The 19,921-nt window shown below is 41.1% G+C and overlaps 1 protein-coding gene across 2 annotated transcripts in view; it reads left to right on the top strand.

Annotated features, from left to right (window-relative positions):
• The window catches only part of Vkorc1l1 (vitamin K epoxide reductase complex subunit 1 like 1), a 75,331-nt gene extending 58,260 nt beyond the window's left edge, over nucleotides 1-17,071 (top strand). Inside the window, exons 2-3 of one of the 2 annotated variants that reach the window (XM_045142690.1) lie at nucleotides 11,332-11,441; nucleotides 16,622-17,071. In XM_045142690.1, the coding sequence (XP_044998625.1) occupies nucleotides 11,332-11,441; nucleotides 16,622-16,848 (337 nt within the window). In that variant the 3' untranslated portion in view covers nucleotides 16,849-17,071. The remainder of the gene's footprint in view (nucleotides 1-11,331; nucleotides 11,442-16,621) is intronic. The other variant, XM_045142691.1, reaches the window with a different exon arrangement.
• The last annotated feature ends 2,850 nt before the right edge of the window (nucleotides 17,072-19,921 follow it).

The raw sequence follows: 19,921 nt of genomic DNA, 5'->3' as shown, positions 1-19,921 counted from the left end.
GGCAATCAAGAGCCTTGGCAATGGCTTGTAATGTTTTGGGGTTATCAGAGACCTCCCTGGCCAGCAACTTGCTGGAAGCATTCCCATGCCTGGCACTGAAATTTTTCTAAAAATAATCTATGGCTTCTGGTGCATCATTATCCATATATATAGGATACCCCTGCCCATATGCTAGCAAAGAAGTAGGTTTCCATGTCTTATTTATAACATCTTAATGTTTTTGGGGGGTGGGTTGTTTATTTGTTTTTTTTTTTTTTCAAGGTGAGGTTTTGCTCTAACCCAGGCTACCTGGAATTCTCAGAGTGGCCTCAAATTCATAATGATCCTTTTACTCTGCCTCTGGAGTGCTGGGATTAAAGGTGTGTGCCACTATGCCTGGCTATACATCTTTAATTTTGATTAACCCTCCTCTCATCCTTCCTGGACTCTTTATCTCTTCTCCTGATTCCATTTAAACCATTCCTCTTATTCTTTTTTTTTTTTTTTTAATGTTTTTATTGAGGCTGGAGAGAGAGTTTAGCATTTAAGTCGCTTGCCTGCAAAACCTAATGACTTGGGTTTGTGTTGCAGTCCGGGTCGCATTGCTGTTAGAAATCACCCAACCAAGAGCAGCTTCTGGGAAAAAGAGATTTATTTTGGCTTACTGGCTCAAGGGGAAGCTCCACGATGGCAGGGAAAAACGATGGCATCACCCCCTGGCCAACAGAAGGTGGACCACAGCAACAGGAGGGTGTGCCAAAAACTGGCATGGGGAAACTGGCTATAAAGCTCATAAGCCCGCCCCAACAATACACTCCCTCCAGGAGGCATTAATTCCCAAATATCCATCAGCTGGGGAGCTAGCATTCACAACACCTAAGTTTATGGGGGACACCTGAATCAAACCACCACACTTTGAGTCCTCAGTACCCACGTAAAGGCAGATGCACAAAGTGTCGCATGCATCTGGAGTTTGTTTACAGCAACCAGAAGCCCAGGCATGCGCATTCTCATATTTTCCTCCTCCTCTCTGCTTGGAAATAAATAAAATATGTTTTAAATGTTTTTGTATTTATTTACTTAGGAGGGAGGGAGGGGAAAGGAGAAGGAGAGTATGAACGTGTCAGGGCCCCTTGCCACTGCAAATGAACTGTAGGCACATTTGCCGTTTTGTACATCTGGCTTTATGTGGGTATTGGGGAATTTAACTTGGGCTGGCAGGCTTTGTATTCAAGTGTCTTAAACCACTGAGCCATCTGTCTTCCTAGCTCCTCCTGTTCTTTTTTGAATGTTTTTTGTTTTGTGGTAGGTTTTTTTTTTTTTTTTTGGTTTGTTTTTGTTTTTCCAGGTAGGATCTCACTCTGGCCCTGGCTGACCTGGAACTCACTATATAGTCTCAGGCTGGCCTTGAAGTCACAGCAGTCCTTCTACTTCTGCCTTCTGAGTGCTGGGATTAAAGGCGTGTACCACCATGCCTGGTGTTTTGCTTTTAAGTAGTTGAAGCTAGCCTTGAATTCACAATAGTCCTTCTTGTCTCAGCTTCTCAAGCACTGGAATTATGAGCATGAACCATCACACGTCCAGCTTGTTTGGTTTCAGGGAAAATACAGACTCTTGGACCCCACTGCAGACCTACTGAAGCAAAGTGCATTTTAACAAGTCCTCTCTAGACCATACTTTTTTTTTTTAATTTTAATTTAATTAATTAATTTTTTTTTAATTTTTATTAACATTTTCCATGATTATAAAATATATCCCATGGTAATTCCCTCCCTCCCCACCCCCACACTTTCCTGTTTGAAGTTCCATTCTCAATCATATTACCTCCCCATTACAAACATTGTAATTACATATATACAATATCAACCTATTAAGTATCCTCCTCCCTTCCTTTCTCCACCCTTTATGTCTCCTTTTCAACTTACTGGCCTCTGCTACTAAGTATTTTCATTCTCACGCAGAAGCCCAGTCATCTGTAGCTAGGATCCCCATATGAGAGAGAACATGTGACGCTTGGCTTTCTGGGCCTGGGTTACCTGACTTAGTATAATACTTTCCAGGTCCATCCATTTTTCTGCAAATTTCATAACTTCATTTTTCTTTATCGCTGAGTAGAACTCCATTGTATAAATGTACCACATCTTCATTATCCACTCATCTGTTGAGGGACATCTAGGCTGGTTCCATTTCCCAGCTATTATAAATTGAGCAGCAATAAACATGGTTGAGCATGTACTTCTAAGGAAATGAGATGAGTCCTTTGGATATATGCCTAGGAGTGCTATAGCTGGGTCATATGGTAGATCAATCTCTAGCTGCTTTAGGAACCTCCACACTGTTTTCCACAATGGCTGGACCACATTGCATTCCCACCAGCAGTGCAGAAGGGTTCCTTTTTTTCCACATCCCCGCCAACATTTATGATCATTTGTTTTCATGATGGTGGCCAATCTGACAGGAGTGAGATGGAATCTCAATGTAGTTTTAATCTGCATTTCCCTGATGACTAGTGACGTAGAACATTTTTTTAGGTGCTTATATGCCATTCGTATTTCTTCCTTTGAGAACTCTCTATTTAGCTCCTTAGCCCATTTTTTGATTGGCTTGTTTGATTCCTTATTAGTTAACTTTTTGAGTTCTTTGTATATCCTAGATATTAATCCTCTATCAGATATATAGCTGGCGAAGATTTTTTCCCATTCTGTAGGTTGCCTCTTTGCTTTTTTCACTGTGTCCTTTGCGGTGCAAAATCTTTGTAATTTCATTAGGTCCCAGTGGTTAATCTGTGGTTTTATTGCCTGAGCAATTGGGGTTGTATTCAGAAAGTCTTTGCCAAGACCAATATGTTGAAGGGTTTCCCCTACTTTTTCCTCTAGCAGTTTCAAAGTTTCCGGTCTGATGTTAAGGTCTTTAATCCATTTGGACTTAATTCTTGTGCATGGCGAGAGAGAAGAATCTATTTTCATCCTTCTGCAGATATTTATCCAGTTTTCAAAACACCATTTGCTGAAGAGGCTGTCTCTTCTCCAATGAGTATTTTTGGCATTTTTATCGAATATCAGGTGGCTATAGCTACTTGGGCTTACATCTGGGTCCTCTATTCTGTTCCACTGATCTACATGTCTGTTTTTGTGCCAGTACCATGCTGTTTTTGTTACTATGGCTCTGTAGTATAGGTTAAAATCAGGTATGGTGATACCACCAGCCTCTTTTTTGTTGCTCAGTATTATTTTAGATATTCGAGGTTTTTTGTGATTCCAAATGAATTTTTGGATTGTTTTTTCTATTTCCATGAAGAAAGCCTTTGGAATTTTGATAGGGATTGCATTAAATGTGTAGATTGCTTTTGGTAAGATTGCCATTTTCACGATATTGATTCTTCCAAGCCAGGAACAAGGGATGTTTCTCCACTTTCTAGTGTCTTCTGCAATTTCTCGCTTGAGTGTTTTAAAGTTCTCATTGTATAGATTCTTTACTTCCTTGGTTAGGTTTATTCCAAGGTATTTTATTTTTTTTGATGCAATTGTGAATGGGAGTGATTCTCTGATTTCATCCTCTGTGTGTTTGTTGTTAGCATATACGAAGGCTACTGATTTCTGTGTATTTATTTTGTATCCTGCTACATTGCTGTAGGTTTTGATCAGCTCTAACAGCTTGCTAGTAGAGTCTTTAGGGTCCTTTATGTATAGAATCATGTCATCTGCAAATAATGATAACTTGATTTCTTCCTTTCCAATTTGTATCCCTTTTATGTGTGTCTCTTGCCTTATTGCTATGGCTAAGACTTCCAAAACTATATTAAATAGAAGTGGAGACAGTGGACACCCTTGTCTTGTTCCTGATTTTAGTGGAAAAGCTTCCAGTTTTTCCCCATTTAGTAATATGTTGGCTGTAGGCTTGTCATAAATAGCCTTTATTATATTGAGATATGTTCCTTCTATTCCCAGTCTCTGTAGGACTTTTATCATGAAGGGATGTTGGATTTTGTCAAATGCTTTCTCTGCATCTAATGAGATGATCATGTGATTTTTGTCCTTCAACCCATTTATGTAATGTATTACATTTATAGATTTGCGTATGTTGAACCATCCCTGCATCTCTGGGATAAAGCCTACTTGGTCCGGGTGAATGATCTTTTTGATATACTCTTGTATTCTGTTTGCCAATATTTTGTTGAGAATTTTTGCATCTATGTTCATGAGGGAGATTGGTCTGTAATTTTCTTTTTTTGTTCTATCTTTGCCTGGTTTTGGTATCAGGGTGATGCTGGCCTCATAGAAGGAGTTTGGTAGAATTCCTTCTTTTTCTATTTCCTGGAAAAGCTTGAGAAGCAATGGTGTTAGCTCTTCCTTAAAAGTCTGGTAAAATTCAGCAGTGAATCCATCCGGGCCTGGGCTTTTTTTAGTTGGGAGATTATTGATAACTGTTCGGATCTCCATGTTTGTTATAGGTCTATTTAAGTGATTAATCTCATTTTGATTTAATTTAGGTAGGTCATATAGATCAAGGAAATCATCCATTTCTTTCAGATTTTCATACTTTGTGGAGTATATGCTTTTATAGTATGTCCCTATAATTTTTTGAATTTCTCTGGAATCTGTTGTGATGTTACCTTGTTCATCTCTGATTTTATTAATTTGTGTCTCTTCTCTCTTTCTTTTGGTCAGATTTGCTAAGGGTTTATCAATCTTGTTTATCCTTTCAAAGAACCAACTCTTTGTTTCATTAATTCTTTGGATTGTTCTTTTTGTTTCTATTTCATTAATTTCTGCCCTAATCTTTATTATTTCTTCCCGTCTACTACTTTTTGGTTTGCCTTGTTCTTCTTTTTCCAAGGCTTTAAGGCGAAGCATTAGGTCGTTTACTTGCGACCTTTCTAATTTCTTAATATAGGCACTTAAGGCTATAAATTTACCTCTTAGGACTGCCTTCATTGTGTCCCAGAGATTTTGGTATGTTGTGTTCTCATTATCATTTGACTCTATAAATTTTTTGATTTCCTTTTTGATTTCTTCATTGACCCACTCATCATTTAGTAGTGTATTGTTTAGTTTCCATGATTTTGTGTATGCTCTATAGCCTTTCTTGCTACTGATTTGTAGTTTAATTCCATTGTGGTCAGATAGAATGCAAGGAATTATTTCAATTTTCTTGAATTTGTTAAGATTTGCTTTGTGTCCTAATATATGGTCTATTTTAGAGAATGTTCCATGTGCTGCTGAAAAGAATGTATATTCTGCAGCCTTTGGATGAAATGTCCTGTATATATCTGTTAGGTCCATTCCTTCTATGACCTCATTTAGTCCAGATGCCTCTCTGTTTATTCTTTCCCTGGATGACCTGTCAATTGATGAGAGTGGGGTGTTAAAGTCACCCACTACCACTGTGTTTGGTGTTATCCGTGACCTTAGTTCTAATAGTGTTTGTTTGACGAATTTGGGAGCCCCCATGTTAGGTGCATATATGTTTAGGATTGTAATGTCCTCCTGTTGGAGTGTGCCCTTAATCAATATAAAGTGACCTTCCTTATCTTTCTTGACTAACGTCGGACTAAAGTCTACCCTGTCTGATATTAGGATAGCAACCCCTGCTTGTTTTCTAGGCCCATTTGCTTGAAACACCGTCTTCCAACCTTTCACCCTAAGATAATGTCTATCCTTTGTAGAAAGGTGAGTTTCTTGGAGACAACAAATTGTAGGATCCTGCTTTTTAACCCAGTCTGCAAATCTATGTCTTTTCGTTGGGGCATTGAGACCGTTGATATTAAGAGATATTATTGAAAGGTGTGTATTTATGTTTGCCATTTGTGTGTGTGTGTGTTACTTGTTCTACCTGTGCTCTCTTCTGTTAACTGGTATTTGAGTATAGCTGGTTTTTTCTAGGTTCCTTATATGTGTGCTTTTCCTTTTCTTCAGCATGGAGGATTCTATCAAGTATTTTCTGTAGAGCTGGTTTTGTCTTCAAATACTCCTTTAACCTGCTTTTGTCATGGAATGTCTTTATTTCTCCATCTATTTGAATGGATAACTTTGCAGGATAAAGTAACCTTGGTTGACAGTTGTTATCTTTCAGAACTTGGAATATATCACTCCAAGCCCTTCTGGCTTTAAAAGTTTGTGTTGAATAATCTGCTGTAATCCTGCTAGGCTTGCTTTTGTAGGTAACTTGATTTTTCTCTCTAACTGCTTTCAATATTTTTTCTTTGGTTTGTGTGTTTGGAAGTTTGAGTATAATGTGGCGAGGAGAGGTTCTTTCTGGATTTTGTCTGGCTGGGGTTCTAAAGGCTTCCTGTATCTGTATTGGCACCTCTTTCCCAATTTTGGGGAAATTTTCCTCTATGATTTTGTTGAAGATGCCTACTATGCCTCTGGAGTGGAGTTCTTCTCCTACTATGCCCTGAATTCTTATATTGGATCTTTTCATAGTGTCCCGAATATCTTGAAATTCCCACTCATACTTTTCTATAAGTTTGTCTTTCTCTTTGTTGGACTGCATTAGGTCTGCCACCTGATCTTCTAGCTTAGATATTCTGTCCTCTCCCTCATCCATCCTACTGGTGAGATTTTCTACAGAGTTTTTTATTTCATTAACTGTGTTCTTCATTGCTAGTAATTCTGACTGGTTTTTCTTTATTATTTCTATTTCCCTATTTATGTCTTGTATTGCCTTCTTTATTTCATTAAATTGGTGTCCTGCCTCTTCTTTGATTCCTTTGATTTCCTCTTTGATTTCCTCTTTGATTTCTTCTTTGATTGTTTTCATGTGTTCTTTGACCTCTTTGAACATATTTATAATTATTCTTTTGAACTCTTTCTCAGGCATTTCCTCTAACTCTTTCTCACTGGAGGACATTTCTGATGCATTAATACTTTTAGGTGGATTTATATCGTCTTGCTTTTTAGTGTTTCTTGGGTTATAATGTATATATTTTTGCATCTTGGATTAAGTTAATGCTTGGATTTTCTAGCTAGCTGTGTATTCTTAGCTGTATCAATTGATTTGATGTAATATATTTTCAGGGTAGGACCTTAAGACTCTCAGAGTATCTACAAAGATGTTCTTAGGGGTTGAGTTTCCCTGCTATAGGAGTATTCAAGCAGGCTGAGTGGAATAAAATACTGGTAGATTCTAAAATTTAACTAAACACTGTACACATTCAATCAAAAACAGCCCCGAGTATGTATGCAAGAGTAGTTATTATAATGACCAGATCCTCTATCAACAAAGAGGTTTAGATTTCTGGTCTGTTGAGGTATCCAAGTCAGCTTGTGCCCAAGTGAGTCCCTTCCCTGGTGCATTCCCAGTTACCTTGGGTGATTGTGGTCTCAGTCAAGTTGCTGCCTGGGTTGTCGGGCTGCTGTTCTGATTTCTGGAGCTGGGCACTTGCTTTTCCTACGGGGCAAACTGAGCCGCTGCTGCTGCCTCTGCTGCTGTTGTAGCTGCCACCACCGCTGCTGAAGCTGCCGCTGCCGTGTCCACTGCCGCTGCTCACCCCGAAGCCGCTGCTGCGGGATCTGCCGCCGCTGCCGCTCCTGGGTCCGCTGCTGCTGGGGCCGCTGGTACCGGTGCTGGAGCCGCTGAGGTTGCTGCCGAACTCTGCTCCTGCTTGGGTCCTGCTGTCAGCCCAAGTTGGCGTGGCCGGTCCCGGGCCGCTGCTGTGTTCGCTGGAGCTGGGTTCAGGCGGTGGGGGAGGGGAGGGAGCCGCAGCTGCTCTGGTTGTATCGCTGTTCCACGTGTGCTTCTACCTCGCGGTCTGCTCCTCCCTCCGTTGCTCGCTGCCGCTCTCCCCTCACGTGTCCGGAGTTGCGGAGAGCGCGGTGTGAGGGGAAAATCCCGCACCTGGCTTGTCCTGCGGCTCGAGCCGAGAGTCCGGCGGCTTTCTGCCGCGGCGCGGCTGCGGCGGTTGGCCGAGCTGCCCCGGAGCCGCTGTTCCCGCCTGTGCAGGCTCTGGATGCTCTATAACTCTTCTACTTCTCCGCTGCCGCCTCAATTTCCTATACACCTCACTTTTTAGTAAAAGTGTGTATTTTGCTGAGTTTTTTTGGTCTTTTTCCCCCCTAGGCTGCTTTGGCGTGGTACCTATGCCGTCATCTTAACCGGAAGTCCCTCTAGACCATACTTTAAGCAGTAATCTGGAGTCCCTCCCCACGCCCTACCCCCATTTTCCTGTGTGTCTGTGTAGGTTTGTCTCTTCCTGAAGGTGACTTACTTATTTCCCTCGTTACTGCTTTGTTAACTAGTATGTAAGTTCCATAGGGTATGTTCACTTCTGGATCCCCAGTACCTTAGTATGTGACCATTCAGTAAGTGTTGAGTGTCAGGATGACTGAATGTAATAAGCATTGCTCTGTTTCCTTTTTAAAAATTACTATTTTTATTTATTTGAGAGAGACAGATAGAAGGGGGAGACGGAGGTAGAATGGGCCCATCTGCCAGGGCCTTCAGCCACTGTATACAAACTCCAGATGCATGTGCCACCTTGTGCATCTGGCTTACATGGGCCCTGGGGAAATTGAACCTGGGTCCTTTGGCTTTGCTGGCAAGTACCTTCACTGCTAAACTATCTCTCCAGCTCTACTTAGTTTTTGTTTTGTTTTTGTTTTTGAGGTAGGATTTGACTCCAGCCCAGGCTGACCAGGAATTCACTATGCAGTCTCAGGCTGGCCTCGAACTCACAGTGATCCTCCAACCTCTGCTAGGATTAAAGGCATGTGCCACCATGCCCAAGTTTGAAATATTTTATTTATTTGTTTAACTTATTTGAGAGAGAGCGAGAAAGAATGGGCATTCCAGGGCTTTCAGCTGCTAAGACAAACTCCAGAAACATGCACCACCTTGTGCATCTGCCTTAACGTGGGTCCTGGGGAATCGAACCTGGGTCCTTTGGCTTTGCAGTCAAGGGTCTTAACTGCTCAGACATCCCTCCAGCCCTAAAATATTTTTTTAAATCTTTTTTTATTTAGAGTTTATTTATCTTGAAAGGGTTTTATCCAAAGTTAATGTATGTTTGATAAGTGTATCAAGTTGTATTAAGTCAGATGCAACTTTTAAAAGTATTTTATTAATTAATTTATTTATTTGACAGAGAAAGGGAGACAGAGAGAGAGATAGAGAAAGAGTGGGCACACAAGGGCATCTAGCCATTGCAAACAAACTCCAGATGCATGTGTCCCCTTGTGCATCTGGCTTATGGGTCCTTTGGCTTTGCAGGCAAGTGCTTTAACTACTAAGTCATCTCTCCAGCCCCAAATGCAATTTTTTAAAAATATTTTTTTCTTTCTTTCTTTTTCCAAATTTTTGTTAACAACTTCCATGATTATAAAAAAATACCCCATGGTAATATCCTCCCTCCCCCCACTTTCCCCTTTGAAACTATTCTCCATCATATCCCCTCCCCATCTCAGTTTCTCTTTTATTTTGATGTCATGATCTTTTCCCCCTCTTATGATGGTCTTGTGCAGGTAGTGTCAGGCAGTGTGAGGCCATGGATAATCCAGGTCATTTTGTGTCTGGAGGAGCACTTTGTATGGAGTCCTCCCCTTCCTTTGGCTCTTACATTCTTTCCACCACCTCTTCCACATTAGACCCTGAGCCTTGGAAGGTATGATAGAGATATTGCAGTACTGAGCACTGCGGTCAGTTCTTTCCATCACCGTGATACCTTCTGAGTCGTCCCAAGGTTACTGCCATCTGAAAAGAGAAGATCTCTACCAAAAGTGAGAGTAGCATTAATATAAGGGTATGAACATTAAGAGAAGTGCTTACTGGGCAGTTTGATAAGCATTGTATATACATTTAGCCAGACAACAGCAGACGTTACACCCCTAGGGCTCATGACTACCCCTGTTTTAAGTTTTCAGTACCAGGTATGTATTCCTTCCCATGGAGTGGGCCTCCAGTCCAATTAGAGGGCAGTTGGTTTCCACCATGATAGACGTGCCACTATTGCTCCCATTGGCGCATTTGGCCTGGCTGGCCAAATATAAGGCTTGCAGTGTCCACTGTTGAGTATCTTCACTGGTGTTTTCTCTTTCTCCCATTGAACTGCATGCAGAATGGCTTCTTCTAGCTTCCTGTCAGCTGGTCTACATGGAGAGGTTTATCAGCTCAGTTTGAGCAGGATTTCTCAATGGCCTTGCAGCCCAAGTATGTGGAGTCTTCAGCAATAGGGTCTTACCATCTGTTCCTGGTGGGAAGTCAAGGGCCTTGGCAATGGCCTATAATGTTTCCAAATGCATTTTTTTAAAAACTTTCAGTGAAAACTGATAAGGGAATATGATGAATCAGTTTTTAACTTAGAGATCAGATTATAGAAAATACCTATGGTGTCTGATATTGTTCTTCCTATAAAGGTGTGTTTCCAGGATATGTCTTCTCATTCTTAGCCTGGTGAAATGGCCAGGAAACAGCTTTTCAATCTGTGTATTTTGAGTACAGCAATAGGACAACTCACATCAATAGCTTTCATAGGGGGCATTTGGCAATGACTGGAGATGTTTTTTTTTTTTAATTTTAATATTTTATTTATTTGACAGAGAAAGAGGGAGAGAGAGAATGGGTGCATTAGGGCCTCTAGCCACTGAAAACGAATTCCAGATGCATCTGTCCCCTTGTGGATCTGGCTAACATGGGTCCTGGGGAGTCAAACCTGGGTCCTTTGGCTTTGCAGGCTTATGCCTTAACCGCTAAGCCATCCATCCAGCCTGATCTGAGATGGTTTTGAGAGTTATAGCTGGTGGTGGATAATGGGTGGGTAGAGGCCAGATCCTTCTAAGCACTAGCAGGCAGAACAGCCCCCACCACCCAGGCTTCAATGAGGGTGGTTCCTCCCACTGATGGGAATACTGCTATACACATACTTTAAGGTCTTACCTTTAGGAAAAGAGACTGTGGACGAATGGGCCCTTAGAGGCCCCCATGATATATGGTACTTTGAGATATTATTAGATCATTTTCTTTTAAATATTTTTTTATTTTATTTATTCATTCATTTGAGAGAGAATGTGGGTGCACCAGGGCCTCCAGCCACTGCAATTGAATTCTAGACACATGCGCCGCCTTGTGCATCTGGTTTATGTGGGTTTTGGGGAATCGAATGTGGGTCCTTTGACTTTGCAAGCAAGCACCTTAACCACTAAGCCATCTCTCCAGCCCTAGATCATCATTTTCAATCAGACATAGTATAGAAGTATGATGACTGGCCTCCCCTGTGGGCACATCATTCTTTGAACAAAAGATATTTAAGAATTTTGGCAACTTAGATGATTTTAGAATTGGGCAACATTCTCAATTTTACATTTTTAAAAATGGGGAATATCAAATATAGGGTTACTGGTTTTCCTTATTTTACAGATGGGGTCGAGGATTTGGTCTTTTGGGTTCCATTTTTGGAAACGATGGTGTATTAAACCAGCCAAACAGTGTCTTTGGACTTATATTTTATATACTACAGTTATTACTTGGTAAGTATACAACAATACAGAAGTAAGCTTGTTATGTTCCATTTAGTGCTTTGTGTCTTTTTATTAAAGAAAATTGTTCATTAATGATAGAGCCACTAGTTGGCAGCACATTGCTGTGTTTTGAAGATATGACTGAGTCTCTGTAATGCCAACAGTTGTATGTGGGGTTCAGCATGTCATGTCCAGAATCTAGGCCCATTCACAGAAATTGCTACTCCAGCTTTCTTGGACACGTTGTTTTGTTTTTAAATTAAATGGCAGACTCTAGCTATTTTTAAAAATCACACATTTAGAAGGCATGAACAGCTAGGTGTGGTGGCGCACACCTTTAATCCTAGTACTAGAGAGGCAGAGGTAGGAGTATAGCCATAAGTTCCAGGTCAGCCTGAGAACACAGAGTGAGATATCCAGGACAGGCTGGGCTAGAGTATGACCCTACCTTGGGGAAAAAAAAAAAAAAGGCATGAACAGTACACTATGTTCCTAATTCCATCATAAATGTGTATCTGCCATTTCCCTTGCCTTGTGCTTCTTTTTCTCCCTGTTGGCAGTGCTGAGATCCAACCCAGGGCCTTCCCTACGCTCAGGAGGCTCTGTATAGAGCTATATCCTTACCCCTATGTTTTGCTTTTGAAAACTCTTACTTTCAGTATAGTGTTGTCAGTATTAAATGTTTGTTGACAGCTCATTTTTTAAGTTCATATTCAGTTATTTGTTGACAGAGAAAAAGGGAGAGAGAGTAAGAGAATGGTTACGCCAAACGAACTCCAGACGTGTGTGCACCCTTGTGTATCTGGCTAATGTGGGTCCTGGGGAATTGAACCTGGGTCCTTTGGCTTTGCAGGCAAATGCCTTAACTGCTAAGCCATCCCTCCAGCTCAACAGCTCATATTTTTTTGTATGTAAATAATGTATTCATGCTCTGAGCTACATGCCTCCATTTGTGCCTTTGCACTTCAACTGTTGGTATTTTCTTCCAATGTTTGTCAGCAGTGCTGTGGTGTGATTTGTCAAAAAAGAAAAAAAATTAACACAGTTCTACCTGAAGTTGACTTGCTATGAGGCACATTTTGAGTAGTCCTATCAGGTTTTCCCAGTTTTAAACCTACCTACATGTTTATCCTGCTGAAATAGAAAGATGGACACACTGGGATGTTCATAGTATAGGGGTTTAAAATAGCCAAAAAGCTGGAAGTGGCCCAGCAATAGGTAATGGCTCAGTAAATTAGGGCACATCCATATTCGAAAGCACCATGTAGCCATTAAAGAAAAAGAGAGAATTGGGCATGATGGCGCATGCCTTTAATCCCAGCATTTGGGAGGCAGAGGTAGGAGGATTGCTGTGAGTTCAAAGCCACTCTGAGACTCCATAGATTTACAGGTCAGCCTGGGCTAGAGTGAGACCCTACCTCAAAAAACAAAAAGAAAGAAAGAAAGAAAAAAAAGGAGAGCACATGTGTGGAAAATTAAGATATTTGGTGAAAAGAACACACTGCAATTTAAAGATATAGTGCAAATATGTGTGCATGGAAAAGGATCTGGTGGTTTGACTGGGGAGAGAATTTTATCAGTACTTATTCTGTGGAGAATGGAAAGTTTAGACATAATCCCAGGAAGCTGATAATTTTCCTGTAATAGAAAAGAGCCAAGATAAAAATCTGCCTGCAAGCCGGGCATTGTGGTGCACACCTTTAATCCCAGAACTTGGGACACAGAGGTAGGAGGATTGCTGTGAGTCTGAGGCCAACCTGGGACTACAGAGTGAGTTCCAGGTCAGCCTGGGCTAGAGTTAGACCCTACCTCAAAAAAAAAAAAAAAAAAAAATCATCCTGCCTATGTTAATTTGGGAGATATTGAGTTGTTAATTTCATTATGTATGCATATATTAATCATGTGTGTTTTATGTTATTATTTAACTCACATTTTCTGACTTCTAGACACCACGATTTTATAATGTTAGTGTCTTTATCACTGGGCATATCTGAACTCTGACATGTCCAGAGCACATCATCTGCACCCCTCTTTGTTGTGTGCAATTCAGCATTTTAAGTTTAATTTTTGCCATTGGTTGTATTCCCATAATTGAAGAGGTAAAAGACAAATGCTATACAGTGCAGGTATCCCACCTCAGTTCCATTCTGCTCCATTTCCATTGTCCCTCCTCCCCATCCTGCAGTTGTTCTAGAGCGCACTTTTACGTGCGCGTGTGTGTATACATATACATACATACATTCTCTTGAATACCACATATGTTAACGTTTCTCATTTCTAATTATAAAAGACAGGTGCTGTGCACACTGCTCTATAGATTACTCTTTACTTTTTATTTTTTTGCTTATTTGTCTTGGTGATCTTTTGTATCAATACATTCAAGTTTCTTCATTTTTGTTTTTTTACACCTGGAAAATATTCCATTGCATGGTTTTAGCATCTTTTATTAGAGTTCGTGTTTTTAAAATTTTTTTCTTATATTTTGGGTATTTCAAGTTAGGGTCTCACTCTAGCTCAGCCTGACCTGGAACTCACTATGTAATCTCAGAGTAGCCTTGAACTCATGGTGATCCTCCTACCTCTGCCTCCCAAGTGCTGAGATTAAAAGTGTGTGCCACCATGCTAAGATATTTTAAATTCCATTGGGAGTTTTCCCCTAAGCCACAAAGACCTATTCACATTGCAATCATATTTAATCAATAGCAACACTTATAATACATTCTAAGTATTTTATTCTGGCTCAGTTAATCATGTCTTATCATAACTTACCCAGTTCTCACAACAGGCTTAGAAGGTAGGCTTGAGTTTTGTCCCCTTTTTAAAGTAGAGAAAGTAGTTTACCTGTCATTTTATTTTCATTTTTAATTTACTGCAGTGCTGGAGATTAACCTCAGGGACTTGTGCCTGCCAGATAGCGTCAGATCTACTATTGAGCTAGTCTTCCAGCCCACTTCTGTCATTCATAAAAAATTGTTTTTGAAACAGGATCTTGCTATGTACTGGAACTTGTTGTACTAGAACTTGTTATGCTAGAACTCTCACTGTGTAGCTCAGGCTGGCCTTCAAGCAGTGATCCTCCTGCCTTAGCTTCCTGAATGCTAGGATTATAGGCATGTGTCACCGCACCAAGCCTCTGTGTTAAAATAACTTTCTTTGATAAAATTAAGGTAGTGATGTGAATTTTTGAGGTTTCAATGTTTAGTGTACGTGAGGTATGCACTTTTAAAAATTTTTGTTTATTTTTATTTATTTATTTGAGCGGCAGACAGAGGGAGAAAGAGGCAGAGAGAGAATGGGTACACCAGGGCCTCTAGCCACTGCAAACGAACTCCAGATGCTTGTGCCCCCTTGTGCATCAGGCTAACGTGGGTCCTGGGGAATTGAGCCTCGAACTAGGGTCTTAGGCTTCACAGGCAAGCGCTTAACCGCTAAGCCATCTCTCCAGTCTCTCGCCCCCCCCCCCCCACCTTTTAAAAGTTTTGTTTAGGTCTGCACTCTCTGAGTAAGCAGGTATGGCCTGGGCTTTCCTGGCCTCTGCAGCCACAGATGGTATGTAAATGAAAGTTTGGTTTTCAATAAATCTTTATTGATAAGGCCAGATTTGCCCAGCAGCATCTGCATTTTGATTAGTCTTATTAAAGTGCTGTTAAGGGGTCTGTTCAGTATCAGGCAAGCTGCAGCTCACGGGCATCTTCTCTGCCTGTTTTTTTTTTTTTTTTTTAAGGTTGGGTCTTGCCAGCCTGGGCTACCTGGAATGCACTCTGTAGTCTCAGAGTGGCCTTGAACTCATGGCAATCCTCCTATCTTATCTCTGCCTCCCAAGTGCTGGGACTAATGGTGTGAGCCACCATGCCCAGCTCTCTGCTCTTTTAAAAAAGTTTTTTTTTTATTATTTATTTAGGGTGAGGTCAGAGAGAATGGGCACCCCAGGCACTGCAGACAAACTCCAAATGTCTGTTCCACCTTCTGCAACTGTCTGCCTGCCTTTTGTTTTTGTTTTTTTTTTATTTGGTGGCCCATACAGGGACCAAATGTCTGCCTTTCTTTTTGCCATGAGGCACCAGGATTTCACCTCAGTGATGTCTTTGTCATTAATTCATTCATTTTCAAGACAAGGTCTCGTGTAGCCCAGGCTGGCGCCTTGAAATCACTACATAGCCAAGAATGACCTAGAACTCCAGATCCTCTTGCCTCTACCTCCTGAGTGCTGGGATATCAAGTGTGCAGCACTGCACTTGAATCAGTTGATGTCTTTAAACCTGCTATCCCCTGCTCTTATTTTCTCCCTGATACTATGATCCATAAGCCACTGAATAGGCAAAGAAACTCGATGTGCCTTGCCTTCTTCTCCAGCCTTAAAAATAAATGCATTCATTTGTATTGTTAGCCATATTATAAACAGTACATGTGATGATAAGAATCAAGAATTCAGCACAGTTTTGTTATGAGAGCCTGGCCTAGCACATCTCACTACCACCTTTTTTTTTTTTTTGTTAAGACAGGGTTTCAATGTGTGTCCCAGGCAGGCCTCCCTCCTGCCTCAGCCTCCTGAGTGCTGGAATTACAAATATTGAGCTCAAGCTGCCATTTTTTTTCTTTCCGTTTTAACACAAATGTTGCTTGCTGACCAAGTGTGATTTCCTTTCCACAAGAATTAGCAGTTGGGAAACATTCACTGGGTTTTTTGGTTTGTTTTGTTTTCCTTCTTGAGCACCATGTTGGTTTAAGCATTTCCCATAGACACCATATTTTGATAGTTTGATCTAAAGATGAAAAGCATGTTTTCCCTAGCTGGCCAGCAGAGGGTCCCACGGGCAGGTACCTCTTGGAAGGAAAGGTTGCAGTTGCTTTGTTTATCAGCAGCATGGGGTCACTGATTTTACCTGCCAGCTCCCTTGCTTACTATGCCTGTGAGATTGCAGATTTTCTTTGTGTGCACATCCTTCACTAAGGCTAGCTTATAAAATGAGCAATATTTCTTGTGAAGTATGTATAAACAAACTTTGCAGCTATGGAACTGTTGTCTTTTCTGCAGTCATCTTGCCTAGTCTTAACAAAACAGATGAGTAGTTTGTATGCAGGTAAGGTCAGTACTGAGATACTGCAGTGAGCCACAGAATGGTACCTGTCAGCTGAGCAGTGGTCTGTCCAGTGCTGAGGCCTGACCTAGCTGTGTCTCTCTCTTGCAGGCATGACAGCAAGCGCAGTTGCAGCCCTCGTCCTCATGACCTCCTCCATTGTATCTGTGGTGGGGTCTTTGTACCTGGCCTACATTCTGTACTTTGTGCTGAAGGAGTTTTGCATCATTTGCGTCACCACATATGTGCTGAACTTCATTCTTCTCATCATCAACTACAAACGACTAGTGTACTTGAATGAGGCCTGGAAACGGCAGCTGCAGCCCAAGCAGGACTGATGGCCCAAGGACTCCTGACCAACAGTCTCAAACCCCTTTCCCATTAAGTTTATTTTGCAAGTTTTTTTTTTTTTTTATTCACAACAGACACTTTCCCTAAGAATCTTAAACTGATTTTTTAAAATACTACTAGAAGGGGCCCTAGCTATTTTTCTGTGTCAATCTTCATTTTAAATACGGATACAAAAAAAAAAAAAGGATACGCCGAGCCAATCAAAGACAAGCTTTAACTTTACTTTGAAGATGTTTCCAAGATAATAAAATGTAGTCCTAGCCCCCTGTCCTCAATCGTAAAGTGAGCAGCCATTGCTAGTAATTCGTTAATGTGTATAAATTCAATTTCAGGTATAACAAATGTGATCATGACATGAAAATATTTTAGAATAGATACTGTATTAAATATTGCCATGTTTACAATATGTAATATGTTTTAACTGATGGATTTAAACATGTAGATTCGACTAGAATCCACTCATGTGAGAATTGTAAATAAAGGTAGGAATATTGGATCCACCCCTGCAGAACTGACTGTGCAGTTTAGTTGAAGTGTAGCGATGAGGAATTGTCAGCTCCAATTGACTGACGAGTAGTGGGGACAGTAAACCCATACAGAGCATCTTGGGGGAAAATATTGACAGCTAGATAATAGGGTGGCACGTTCCCCTTCATCTCCCTGCTCTAAAAGGAAAAAACAGAATTCAATGTTCAAGTCAAGTTTCTGTTTAGTCTTAAAAACTGGATTGATCTGGTTTGATTGTAACCGGACAGCATGTGTCATGTGACCAGACCTTTAACTCCAAGGCCTTCAGGACACTAATGGTGGGAAATAGATGTATGTCTTTGGAGAAAAACTGGAAATACCAATAAGGCATTTTTAGGTAAAGCTTCTTAACAGTAGTAGAATTTCCCGTACAGATATTTGTCCTTACTATCGGTGCCAGTCAGCCAAGCAGTATTACGACTCTAAAGTAAGTCTGGGCCTGCTCGCACAGGCCCAGTGCTCTTTGGCAGATCCATAGTGTTTTTTTCTCCCTTGTGTTTTCTTGCACTAAGGATTGTTAGCAACTGTTTTAGAGTCATATGTCGAATCTGTAAACTTTAAGGCTGACATGCTGCTGTTTTCTGAACGAGGAAAAGTATTACAGGTAGAAAGAGCTGAAGGTGAGACACAGTGACGACGCCCTGCTGTCACAACCTCACGGGTGCAGAGAAGAGACTTCACGGTGACCTGAAGAAACCCAGCTGAAATGGCGACAGTCTGCTTCTGTGTGAACACCTTACACCAGAGTGTTAAAAGTGCCTTCTGTCTTAAATCTCAGACCAAATACTTTTGTGTGTTGAACTTGGGCAGAAGTGTCCTTCCTTCCTTTCTTACCATGAAGTAGAAAACTTGTATTCTACAGAAAGGTTCTGTGGTCATTTTATCCCTTAGATTGAGAAACAGCAGTGTTTTTGCTTCCAATTCGATTAATCATTGTGTTCAAAAAGAAAGTCAGTGAGATGGGTGACTTTTCAGGGCTTTTGCCATTTTTAAAGGGAGGGAGCAGGCTCTGCTCTGTAAACCAAAATGCGTGGTCAGCATTGTTCAGTAGTTTACAACAGTTGGACAAAATGCAGGAATTCTGGCCCAAGGCAGGTATGAAAATCTGAGTTGTAATGACCTTTTAATAGGTTTAGCCAGTTTCCTAAAAGACAGCTTACTTCCGATTCCATCGAGGGTTGTGTTTTCCCATGAATGTGAATATTTCAGTGCCTGTCTTATGATGTATGTATTGTTCTTGTATTCCAAAGTAGTTAAAGAACTCTAGAAAGCATTGAATGGTGTTTTTGGAGAACCGAATCCTCATGTTGGAGAGCTGTACAGTGAGGTCCTTTTGTAGCTGTGTGTCCAGTTCTACCAAGGCAGTGGAAATGGCTTATTGGCCCCAGATGTCTGTGTTACATATGTATCAAGGTTGTGCTAAATAAGTCCCTCGGGTCCCAATTCCAAATGGTCTTTCATATCTTGTGTCACTCAGCAGAATAGAGTTAAAGCTTGTCTTGATGTTGTAAATGTCTTCAACCCTTACTTGAGAAAATGTAAAAATATTCCCTTCAAGTTTTTCCTTGGCTTTCCAAACCCTTGGGGGAAGCCACTGCTTCAGTTGTATAAAATTTTTGCCACATTCCTGTGACCTAGTAGAATGAATGAATACCCCCTTCTCCCTGAGAGGTGATCAGGTGCTGCCTGAAATAACAGCATTTGCCCCTGCCTGGTCTCGCTTGCCTGTGATCCCAGCAGCCCTCAGGAGGTGGAGGCAGGAGGATCAGGAAGGAGTTCAAGGCCAGCCTGGGCAACATGAGACCCTGTCTCAAAAGAAAAAAAAAAAACCATAAAAAATAAAGAGAAAACAGCATTTGCTGAAATGCCTGTTCGTCAGTAAATAGTCCTGTTGTGTTTTATTTGGTGGGTTTTGCCCTGGGGAGATTGAGTCTGCTCTCTATACCTTCTGTGAAGTCTAGAAGGGCAGGGGAGAGAAACACCATGTCATAAAATTTGAAAAGTATCATGATGGTTCCAAGCTAAATATTAAAACTGCAGTGTCACTAGTGGTTTGTGTGGAAGGTCAGATTCAGGAAAAAGCAAACTGGTTTCAGCAGTAATTCTATGCTTCATAACAAATGAACAGTGATGAGTATTCGAAGAGATAAAAGACGCTGTGTTCAGATGATGAGTTCTAGGGACTGCAGGTAGCCTGGAGGCCTTCATGTGCTCTTGTCGCACCTAGTTACCGTCAGGGAAGATGAACTTCTAGAATAACTCAGGTGGAACTAGCTGTATGCCAGGAAGTACTTTCCTTCATATACGTAGCTTCTCCTTAAACTTTTCTTTTTTAAATTTTTAAGTCAGAGCCTCACTCTGTAGCCCATGCTGCCATGGAACTTAGTGTAGAGCCCAGGTTAGCCTCAAACTTCCAGCAGTCCTGCTGCCTCATTCTCTCAAGTGTTAGGGTGACAGATGCACACAAGTCACCACACCTGCCTCAAAATCATTATTCTCTTTTTTGTTCTTTGTTTTTTGTTTATCGAGGTA

This window comes from Jaculus jaculus, chromosome 2, assembly GCF_020740685.1.
Source record: "Jaculus jaculus isolate mJacJac1 chromosome 2, mJacJac1.mat.Y.cur, whole genome shotgun sequence".
Lineage (NCBI taxonomy): Eukaryota > Metazoa > Chordata > Mammalia > Rodentia > Dipodidae > Jaculus > Jaculus jaculus.
This window is presented reverse-complemented; position numbering and strand designations above follow the sequence as displayed.